We start from the raw sequence: 12,031 nt of genomic DNA, 5'->3' as shown, positions 1-12,031 counted from the left end.
GAGTAAATGTCTTTACTGCTGTCAAGACGCAGAACCGACATTGTACTCAAAGTTAATGTCTTTACTGCTGTCAAGACGCAGAACTGACATTAACTCAACTAATGCTTTAACTGCTGTAAATATACGCAGAACTAGCATTAGCCTTCGACAACATTTCAACTGCTGTAAATACGCAGAAACAACGTCGTCTATATTACCTATTGGAAATGTGTACTTAAGATAATGTTTATACTTTATACTGCTGTAAATACGTAGAAACAATATTAACTTAATGACTTTTTACATGTTATGTCTAAAACCTGCAAAATATAAATAATAAACAAACATATAAACATAATTGGATCCCAATTGGCTCAACAAAATATGCCAAGGTAATATTAAGGACAAACGGTAATTACAAGACTTGAACTTATAAATAAATATACTTCACATATCTAGAATGTTCATGTCACTAAGAATCATGCACTAACAAACTATATGATTATTTCGTACACCTTAATAAAAACCCGTAGAGTTTCCTTTAACAAAACTATAAACAAAATGATATTTTCTATATACAAATTCCACCCTTAAATTTTATAATGAAAAATACAATTATTTATAAAATTTAATAATAATACATCTATGACATTTATGTATCAGTGTGATGTGAAAACCCACGTAACCAAAAAATCATTGGTTAAAAACTAAAATCTCACCAAGGAACATTTTCATTTCCTTCTATCGTGTTTACTATTCACAAGGAAAATTGGATCCAATAATTTTTTTTTTCTTTCTTCCTAGAAAGTCGAAAATGGATTAAAAAAGTTAAGGGCACGTTAAGTTTGAGAAAATGTTTTTTAGTTTTTCATTTTCAATTTTCTAGAAAATGACCCATTGAAAATTTTGAAAACTCGTTCAAAATAAAAGATGGAGTTTTCATTTTCCATTTTAGGAAACTAAAAAACATGTTCAAATCACATGTTTTCTAATTTTAGGTTTATAAAAGGTTTGAAAAATAGAAAAAAAAAACAAAAACTGAAAAAAACAGTTTACTAATTTTAGTGCAAAAGTTGGAAAAGAGAATTTTTAGTTTCTTGGAAAACTTTTCTAGGAAAATATAATTTGAACGCATTTATTGTTTTTCATGTTTTCTTAGGAAATGAAAATAAAAAACTGGAGAGTTTTTTTAACTAAACTCACTCAATTCTCTGCATCATGACTTTTTATGATATCACTAAATAAAAAGATAAGTCAATAAATTAAATTTCCAAACAAAAATATAGCCGTTACTATCTCTCTCTGTCCAACGGCTCTCTTTTCCAATCAAATTTCAAATAAAACCCCCCAACACATTTTCATCTGAAATCAAACAAACACACACTTTCCATAATTCCATCTTTGCCAATCTGATTCTTACCATATTTTTCAAACCCATCAACAACAACAACAACACATTAAACATGAATGATCTTATGACAAAATCATTCACCAGCTACGTCGATTTAAAGAAATCGACAATGAAAGACATCGATTTAGAAGCCGGTGACCTCGAGATGCATCACCCAGATCAAAACCTCACTTCTTTTCTCCAAGAAGCCGAGCTCGTAAAACAAGAAATGAACTCGATTCGCGATACTTTAACCCGACTCGAATCCGCTAACCAAGAATCCAAATCCCTTCACAACCCAGAATCTTTAAAATCAAACAGAAGAAAAATCAATGGGGAAATCATGAATGTTTTGAAAAAGGCGAAAACTATAAAATCAAGACTTGAAGAAATGGACAGGGCGAATGCGGAAAGTAGACGCCTTTCGGGTTGTAAAATGGGGACACCCATTGACCGTACAAGGACTGCGGTGGCGAATGGGTTGAGAAAGAAGCTTAAGGAGCTGATGATGGATTTTCAGGTTTTGAGACAGAGGATGATGACGGAGTATAAGGAGACGGTCGGCCGGAGGTATTTTACGGTCACCGGAGAAGAAGCTAATGAGGAAGTTATTGAAAAGATTATCTCAAGTGGAAGTGATGGTCAAGGTGGTGAAGAATTCTTGTCTAGAGCTATTCAGGTATCAAAGAATTTACATAATTTAGGAAATGTACAAGTTTTTTATGCACATGGTAGTTAATTAAACTTGGGTTTTAGGATTTAGATCTGATAAATAGGATAATGATCATATGATTATTTTTAGCAAGAAAGTACAAGATATATTTTGGGAGTGTGCAAGTTTTTATGCACATAGTACAACTGTCTGATGTTAGTTTATTAAATCTAATATAGGTCTTATGTGATTAAGAATTGGATAATTATTGCTTATTTAGGAATTATGTGCAGAAGTTACAAGCATTAAATGGTCAGGTTATTGAAAAATTATTAATCCAGTTTTGAAAGTAGGTTGTATAGGAATATAATCTATACATTGGTCTGAAATTGGTAAATCAAGTTCTGGGAAAACAAATTTATAATTGAATTGTATGGAATAAGAGAACATGTTCTGAATCTGAAATCTGTAAATTAGTCTATAGTTTGTTTAAACCCAGATACATTTTTAAAACATGTTGGTGTGTTTTATGATTTTGGATAAGAGAAATATGTGTTGAATTTAGTACTTTTTCGGAATGTAGAGAGAGATCTTGGATTATAATTTTGGAAATGTATAATAGGAGCATGGAAGGGGAAAGGTATTGGAAACAGTAGTGGAAATACAAGACCGCCACGACGCAGCCAAGGAGATAGAGACGAGTCTATTGGAGCTCCACCAAGTGTTCTTAGACATGGCGGTGATGGTGGAGGCTCAAGGCGAAAAAATGGACAACATCGAGGATCATGTGATGAATGCAGCTCACTATGTCAATGCCGGGACTAAAAATCTGAAAACCGCAAAAGGGTATCAAAGGAGCAGCAGAAAGTGTATGTGTATTGGGATCATACTTCTTCTGATAATCATTCTAGTGATTGTCATCCCAATTGTCACTAGCATTAGCAAATCTTGATGAGCTGAGGTTTGGTTGTGTGAAATAGTACTAAGTAAGGCTACATATATGTGTCCTGAATATTGATTCTGATTCTTTTATTTTGTAATTGTAATGTAATGTGTGTGCATCTTTCTTTCTATTGAAAGTCAGATCTATTGATTAATTCAAGTTACTATCATATATTTTTGTTGGGTTCACTTTTGGTTAACTTACCTTAGCTTGCTATAAATGAATTTGACTTTAAAAATATAACTCCTCTTTTTAAGATTACGTAATTCTTGCCCCAACAAACAATAGACGACTTATTGATCTGAATTTGATTCAGTCACGTTTTACGAGTAATTAGCAGCAATTTGATCAAAAGTCAAAAACTTTTAGGAGTGAGTTAGATGAATAGCCGAATGCCAAGTTATACCCGAAAGGCCAAACTTCAACTTTTGACTAGTCAATATTCACAAGGCCACAAATAAAATTTCAATAAATAAATAGAACAGATAAGTTCAGCTGATTTTATACGTGGTTAAACTGTAGTCACTAGTCACAGACCCCAGAAAACCCAACGAGCAACTTTTTTTGTTCGTGGTTATTCATTTTCAAACTTGTCAATTTATTTCATATGTTAAAATTAAAATGCATGTTTTGAATGTCAAAGAGGTGATCTTTTTTATTTGTCCAATCTCAGTCGAATCAAATATTACATATTTACGAAATTGTTACACCAGACCGATTTTATTGTATTTCTAATTTGTAAAAGACGTATTTATAAACGTTTATTCTAATAAATAATTTGAAACGTTTCAAAGGACAAAAAGTGACAAACTTAAATTTGCATTGCCCGTAAAAATGACCAACGTACATTTCTACCCAAGTACCCAACCCACTACACTAATAACAATATTTCCATCATTCAAAGTTTCAAACTCATATCCAACAATATTTATATGTCTACGAGTTAATTGTACGGATAGTCCTTGTGCTTTTGCCAAATAATGAAATTAATTCTTTAAATTTCAAATTTGTCATTGACGATCTTTTATGCCTTCCATGTTTTAATTCATTGGTTATAAATAGTAACAATAATGATGCTGAATTAGGGAATAATGTAAATCAAACTAGAGATGGGAAAAGACGAGGTTGGAACCCAAATCCTAACCCGAAATAAAACTCGAAACCAAATCCGGGTTTGACCAAAACCAGTTTGGGTATTGGAAAACTCGGTAGTTTTGAACCTGGTATAGGTATTCGCACCGGGTATAGATCGGGTCAGGGTCAGCTTCATTTTTTAGAAAGAAAAAAAAAACAAGAAAAACCTGATATAAAATAGTCCACAATTGACCAAAAACCGGTTAAAAATCGGATTGGGTTGGGTTGGTTCAAACCCATTTTGCCCACCTCTAAACCAAACATTATGTGTAAAATCTAAAAAGGAACAGGTTTTGAAGCATGTAACATAAAAAAAATAAGTCACTTCTTGTGTGATCATTGTTTGTCCGACGTCCATATAGCAGCTATCTTAAGCATTATGTTCATATTTAAAAAAGTCAAAAATCGACCAAACTTTTGCCTATAAATAACCATTTTGATTTCTACAAATTTCGATATAAGGAAATCATATATAGCATAGCAAGATGTCTACATGCGAACAAGTGAACCAAGGTATTATTCCATCCTATATATATCCTCATAATAATTTAATAAAAGTATAATCATGCATATGTTAATTTGTATGACATACATTCATGTAATGCAAAACAAAAATAATGTTAGAATGTTAACTTACCGTAGACATTTTGTACAAGATGATAAGGTTTGCCACATTGTTAGAATTAAAATTAAACTAGCAAAAGCAAGACATTTAAGCCTGATAGCTTTTTGAAAGAAAAAAAACCCTGTTAAAATGTTTAAGATATATTGTATACGAAGTGCATAAACCAGACATAAATTTAAAGGTTTATTGATTGATGCACGACCAAATGCCCAACATTTTGATTACAACGCAATATTCATTGCAAGTCTAATGAAGCCGTTATATACTTATAAGTAATACGGAGTATAAAAATAAATATAAATTCCCTAGTTTATTTAAATGCTAATTTAGTGTTTTGTACGTGTTTTATAATTTATAATATAATTCTATTATATGTAGGTAAAACATCATGGCCGGAGCTAGTTGGCGAGACAGGAACATCTGCAGCGAGAACAATAGAGAATGAAAACCCGTTGGTTAACACACGTATCATCTTAGAAGGAACCGATATCCCTCAGATTTTTATCTGCGATAGGGTCCTTGTGTGGGTTAACAACAGGGGGATTACGGTTCGTACTCCTAGAACTGGGTAACAAACACAAGCTTGAGATGCGGGTGCACAAGTGTTATGGTTCTCTGTTCATCTAAGTAACGATATGTTATTTGACTACTTAAATAAACTAAAATAAAAACAAGTATTCTACTTGTATTTCTGTTTGAAGTTTCATTGATGTTGATTATGTAACTTTGTTGGTTTTTATTATCAATCATGTACTGGTACGTTCTTTATCTATATATATATAAGGTTTATGTTATGTATTTTAAGGTTTTCATATAACTAAATATATAATTAATTATACGTAGTTGGTTTCTCCAAATAGGATCGCCACAAAGTCCACTTCATTTGTTGCTGTATCACTATTTACATAATAGAAAAAACAAATCAAGGATAATAAAAATGGGCCGGCCACTTTGGGTCACAGGTCCTCAACAATCTATCTCTTGGATTCGTTTCAACATACTCCACTAATTAGAGGCAGTTACGGGCCACTTTGTTGGGAAAGAAAAAAGTTACGGGCCAGTTCAACACTTCAACCTTCAAGTATATGTTCATGCGATTTCTTTTTATCTTTTATTAATTAAATTAATCACGTATAAGAATTTTGCTTAACCGAATTCACACAGCTACGATTTTTTTTCCCCTTTCAGATACACATAAATTGAAAAATATATATTTTATGTTAAAATAATTGTCTTTTAATAATAAAGATAAACATTTACACCAGAGGCGGATCCAGAAAAACGATATACATGGGCATAAGTATAACTACATGTGATAACATGAACGGTCCGTAACTATGTACAATAACTTCGTGTTAAATAACGGTGGCTTATGTAACTTTGCTAAAACCGAACTATTTCATATATAGAAGATTTTAATTTAAAGTACTTTATAAAATAAGACCTTAAAAATAAATAGTTAAAACTTGAGGTGCTTAAATGGTATGGGAATGTTTTCATAGGGTCCAAGTAAGTTAATTGTCTGAATAAGGGTTAGTCACTCTTTGAAGTAGAGAAACGTGGCAATTTGCAAACAAAAAATTTAGAGATGTAAAAAGTGTGTGTGTGTGTGTGTTTTTGACCGGAATGAAGCAGCAAGAGAAATAGAAGTTTAAAGATAATGCTTAGTGTTTATGTACATTTAAAGATAATGCTTAGTGTTTATGTACTATCAAGCTTAAAATAAACCTTGGATTAGTCAAGATAAACAAGGTATCATTCATCTTCTTTATGGATATATATAATTGTTTCATTGCCTTTACCAACTTTGCGTGATTGTTACGAGGGCAATGGATATACATGAATAGCTTATATAACGTTTGCAATAAATATTAAGGTTATTGGGGGCATTACCCCCACTACTATAATAGTACATCCGCCCCTGATTTACACATAAATACATAGAGGATGTTTGGATTGCTGTTTCGCACAATTTCCATTAAATATAAACACCGTGTCATTCATACAATTTCCATCAAAACTATAAATCATCCATACATAGTTGTAAGGAGGTACGGTTGCTAGGTTTCTGACCAAATGCACACCGCATAAAACTCAGGTCGAGTAACTCATTATATATTCTCACACATGAGTTACAAGATATAGTTTTTCCACTTGCCTTTGGTAAGATTTGAACATGTAACTTGCAGTGTTCATATGTGAGCTCATGTAGTCACATTGTGGTGGTACGAGTTCATCTATAACTACAAAGCTTATAAAAAACACCCAAAAGTGGATTTGAAACATGACTTGCATCGAAATTACATATGCATGAGTAATTTCAAGTACAACATTCCTAGTTTCTAAAATGACAACTCCATCTTGAATTATAATTTGAATTGTTTTTGGAAATGTATTATAGGAGCATGAAAGGGGAAAGGTGTGAAATAGTAGTACTAAAGTAAGGGTACATATATGATATATGTGTCCTGAATATTGAATCTTATTCCTTTTGTTTTGATTTGTTTTGTGTAATTGTAATGTGTGTGCGATTAGTTTCTATTGAAACTCAGATCTATTGATTAATAGAAGTTACTACTATATCTGATTTTAAATAATATATTTTGTTGGATAACTTATCTAGCTTGCTATATCAAATCTGATTTTCATATCTCTGGATGCAGTTTCTAATTAAAATTTGACTTTAAAAACATAACTTCTCTTCTAAGAATACGTAATTCTTTGCCCCCAGCAAACAATAGACGACTTAATGATCTGAATTTGATTCAATCATGTCTCAATTAGCAGCAATTGATCAGAAGTCAAAAACTTGGTTATTTTCATGAGTAGCCGCATGTCAAGTTATATACGAAAGCCAAACTTCAACTTTTGACTAGTCAATATTATTGATCCAATATTATTGGGTACTACTAAGCATAAGGCCACAAATAAAAAGCTAAATTAATAAATAGAATAAATAAGTTCAGCTGATTTTATACGTGATTAAATTGTAGTCACAGACCCAGAAAACCAACGAGCAACATTTTTTGTTCGTGGTTATTCATTTTCGAACTTATCATTAGTTCATATACTAATAAAAATGCATGCTTAATTTGAATGTCAAAGAGGTGATCTTTTTTATTTGTCCAACCTCGATTGATCGAATTAACAATTATTAATAACAATAACAATATTATATATTTACGATAAGTTGTTACACGTAACCGGCCTACATTTAACAATAATGTTATATATTTACGATAAGTTGTTACACGTAACCGGCCTACATTTAACAATAATGTTATATATTTACGATAAATTGTTACACATAAGCTCTCAGTTGAAAATTAATTTTTTAGATATACAAGATTACTATTTTACTGCCAATGGAGTTGATAATTTAGTGATAATTAAGTTTTTTTACTTTAAAGTATTCTATCAAGGTTTGAATATCATTTTTTAAATTTATTGGGGTCGAATATCATTTTTTAAATTTATTGGGGTCGATTGTTAGGAGGGTTATAAAAAAAAATAAATTTACTAGACTAAAACATTTACCCAAAAAGATTACTATTTTATCCTTAATAATTTTTTTTTTTACCACCATTAGTTTTATTTTTAATATATTCGGTATCAATTATCTACGTCACTCGACGTCCACGATCACAAACGGTCGTTAACACACCGCCACCGCATTGTGTTCAATTCTATAAAAGACTAATTTATAAACGTACTCGGTGATAAATAATTTGAAACGTACATTTCAAATGACAAACTTAAATTTGCACTACTGCCGGTAAAAAAAGACCAACGTACATTTCTACCCAACCGAACAACACTAATATTTCCATCATTTACCATTCATTTTATCCAACAATAATACAATATATAGGTTAATTGTACGGATAGTCCTTGTGGTTTTACCGAGTTTAATTTGTCCTTTCATTTTTGAATTTAGTAACTTTGTAAACCAAACATTATGTGTGAGAACTAAAAAGGAACAGATTTGAAGCACGTAACATATAAGAAAGATTAGGTCATTTTTTTTTTGTGTGATTATCGTCCATAGTTATCCTCTGGCATTACATTAATGTATTTTTAAAAAAAGTCAAATATAATCGACCAAACTTTTGTCTATAAATAACCATTTTGATTTCTACAAAAATCGATATATCGGCTTTTTAAGGAAATCGTATACAGTATACCATAGCAAGATGGCATCTACATGTGAACAAGTGGAGCAAGGTATCATTCCATACTATATCCTCATAATTATTACGAGTAGTATTTTATAAAAGTATATTCATGAATATGTTAATTTGTACGACATACATACTATATGTCATGTAATTCAAAAATAATCAACAGGGTATATCCCTCCTTTCCAAAAAAAAAAAATGTTAGATTGTTAGATTTCCACATAGTTAGACATATTTTTCATTTTTGTACTACAAGAATACAAGATGATAATTAAGTTTTGTGCCACATTGTTAAAACTAAAAAGTTCACAAAACAAAAGCATGTGACATTTAAGTCTTTAAATAGCAAGTATATAAACGTACATAAACAGGGATAAGCATTTAAAGGTTTGTTGTAACGATTGATGAACGTCAACGTGTTTTGACTATAACGCGTTATTCGTTGTACGTTTATGACAATGAAGCCGTTGTTTATGCATAGTTAAAAAAAATGCTCCTTGGTTTCTTATTTGAACATTAATTTAGCGTTTAGTACATGCTTTATGATTTCCAATACAATTATATGTAGGTAAAACATCATGGCCGGAGCTAGTTGGCGAGACAGGAACGTCTGCTGCGAGCACAATAGAGAATGAAAACCCGTTGGTTGACGCACGTATTATCTTAGAAGGAACCATTATCACTCAGGTTTATATTTGCGATAGGGTTCTTGTGTGGGTTAACGATAGGGGGATTACGGTCCGTACTCCTATGATTGGGTAACAAATACAAGTTTGAGATGCGGGTACACAAATGGTATGGTTCGGTTCATCATGTAACGATATATGTTATTTGGCTACTAAAAATAAGAACAGGTATTATGCTTGTATTTGTGTTTAAAGTTTCATATGTAACTTTCTTTGTTGGTTTTTATTATCAATCATATGTACTTGTACGTTCTTTATTTACATATTTACTCGTATATTATAATTATTTACTAACACGACACATGTAAATTTCTTTGTTGGAGAGAGAGATAGAGGGGGGGGGGGGGGGGGGGGGCAAGACTACAATATACTTTTACCTGAACAGGGAGGGGGCAGCTTCCCTATGCTAAATCCATCTAGGATTACATTGTATCTGATATTGATGACGGTGGTGATAGATGGTGATAGTGGCGATAGCATCTAATGATAGTGGGTAATATCAAATGTTAAAGAAAAACAGGCCGTTTTGGGCCACAAGTTCTCAAACAACGGGCCATTTTGGGACACTATTCATCAACAATCTATCTGTTAGATCCGTTTTTTTTTTTTCCCCAACATTTGTTAGATCCGTTTTAACATACTAATTAGAGGCAGTTACGGCCCACCACAATTTTATGTTCATGCGATTTCTTTTGAGCTATTGACTAATTCAATTACGTATAAGAATTTTGCTCAACATAATTCTCACAAGTATGACTAATTTAATTTTTCAGAGACACATAAATATACTGTATGTTTAAAATAATTGTTTTTTAAAAATAACGATAAAACATTTATACATAATACTTATATACTATTCCTAAAAGTGATGGTTACAAACAAGTTTCTACTCAGAAGTTTAAATTTTCTTAAAATTGTAGATTATCATATATGTCACCTAACAGAACAGTTTCTAAACATTATTACTATTTAAATTTCACTTTCGATAATATAAAATATCAACTATTTATAAAAACAGAAAGTTATTGTTTAAGTACAATGTTTGATACATCTATTTTATTCAGCTCACCTGATTATGAAAATTTCACAACAATGGAACCAATTTAAAACTGTAGATTGGTTTTTAAATTTTTTTTATTGTTGATAAAAAGTTTGCATATATGATTAGATCGAGATACACCAACGAATTGAAACTTGATTACAACTATTTAATGACTTATAAAATGCAACAACATTTCATTCATACACTAAATTAATGTGGATAACTGTAATGTAAACTAACAGAAGAGATGTGAAACCTTCAATTCCATACACACCAAATTAAACAAACTAGTCATGAAACAAACGTACGTAACACACCAAACACAAGTGTCGAGAAATATATATATATATAATGGCAACCATGGGTGGGATAAATTGAGTCTAGCTATTTTGAGTCCAAAAAAAATTCATGTAACTTATACAATTAACTCCGACCACCACCACCATCTCCGGCCACCACCATGATCCTCCGGTGACGGCGACCATCTCTGGCGAGACTTACACATGTGTAATTACAACTTACACATGTGTAAGTTAATTCTCCGGCGATGATGGTGGCTGTCAAAAATTATGATTCGCCGGAGATGGTCGCCGTCGCCGGATGATCATGGTGGTGGTCGGAGATAATGATGGTGGTGGTAGGAGGTGGTTGGAATTGGAGGAGATGAAAGAAAATCAATGGACTTTTTTTGAACTCAAAATAAGCTGGATTCATTTTATTTTTCCCTATAGCAACCATTACCATATATATTTACCCGACTTTGGGTACTTGTTTGACAATGTTATTGTCATCAACAAAAACCCGAACTCTGTCACATCGAATGTCGCCGGTCACAGAGCTTCCTTCCTCCACAATCACGGCATCGACATTATCATTTTGTCTCTCGATTATGGATGCTGCTGCTTGACCTGGTGTCCCGACTAGCTCAGGCCACGATTTCTTTCCCTTAACTAAACCACATTAAAAATATATAGTTGGTGTGTTAAAAGTAAATTAATCGTTAAAGTGTATAATATATGTAATAATTTTTATAATTAAGCTTAACTAATTATTTGTACAACTTAACTCTAGTAAATTAATTTATACATACATGAACTATAATACTCATCGTGAAAAAAAATGAATTATGTAGTTAATTGAAACAGAACGGTATTAGATAGAAGTCGATCTCACCTCTACTGCAGCTGGCCATTGTCTAATTAAACTCCTGATTTAAATGACTAATTAAATGAGTATGTATAATTAGACTTGTATGAATTGAATAGTGGCCGATCGAGTTTCAATATTTATAGCGAATCAGAAATAGTCATGTGCTTCATCATAATATGTTTTTGCCGTCCTTTACTCCTTTTGATAAGCATGTATTTTAATTGTTATTTTTCATGATGGAACTATATAAACT

The 12,031-nt window shown here is 31.8% G+C and overlaps 3 protein-coding genes across 3 annotated transcripts; 2 read left to right on the top strand and 1 right to left on the bottom strand.

Annotated features, from left to right (window-relative positions):
- The first annotated feature begins 1,356 nt into the window (after positions 1-1,356).
- On the top strand, positions 1,357-3,133 carry LOC122600555 (syntaxin-related protein KNOLLE). Its single transcript, XM_043773290.1, has 2 exons — positions 1,357-2,048; positions 2,644-3,133. The coding sequence occupies exons 1-2, from the start codon at positions 1,443-1,445 to the stop codon at positions 2,971-2,973; spliced, it is 936 nt and encodes a 311-aa protein (XP_043629225.1). The 5' UTR covers positions 1,357-1,442; the 3' UTR covers positions 2,974-3,133.
- Positions 3,134-8,892: 5,759 nt separating this feature from the next.
- LOC122602200 (glu S.griseus protease inhibitor-like) lies at positions 8,893-9,848 on the top strand. Its single transcript, XM_043774913.1, has 2 exons — positions 8,893-8,947; positions 9,470-9,848. Exons 1-2 carry the CDS (start codon positions 8,917-8,919, stop codon positions 9,661-9,663), a joined length of 225 nt encoding a protein of 74 aa, XP_043630848.1. The 5' UTR covers positions 8,893-8,916; the 3' UTR covers positions 9,664-9,848.
- Positions 9,849-11,379: 1,531 nt separating this feature from the next.
- Positions 11,380-11,821, bottom strand: LOC122601880 (glu S.griseus protease inhibitor-like). Its single transcript, XM_043774615.1, has 2 exons — positions 11,803-11,821; positions 11,380-11,579 (listed from the first exon to the last, which is right to left on the bottom strand). The coding sequence occupies exons 1-2, from the start codon at positions 11,819-11,821 to the stop codon at positions 11,380-11,382; spliced, it is 219 nt and encodes a 72-aa protein (XP_043630550.1).
- Between the last annotated feature and the right edge of the window lie 210 nt (positions 11,822-12,031).

Source organism: Erigeron canadensis, chromosome 5 (assembly GCF_010389155.1).
Source record: "Erigeron canadensis isolate Cc75 chromosome 5, C_canadensis_v1, whole genome shotgun sequence".
In the NCBI taxonomy this organism is placed as follows: domain Eukaryota; kingdom Viridiplantae; phylum Streptophyta; class Magnoliopsida; order Asterales; family Asteraceae; genus Erigeron; species Erigeron canadensis.
This window is presented reverse-complemented; position numbering and strand designations above follow the sequence as displayed.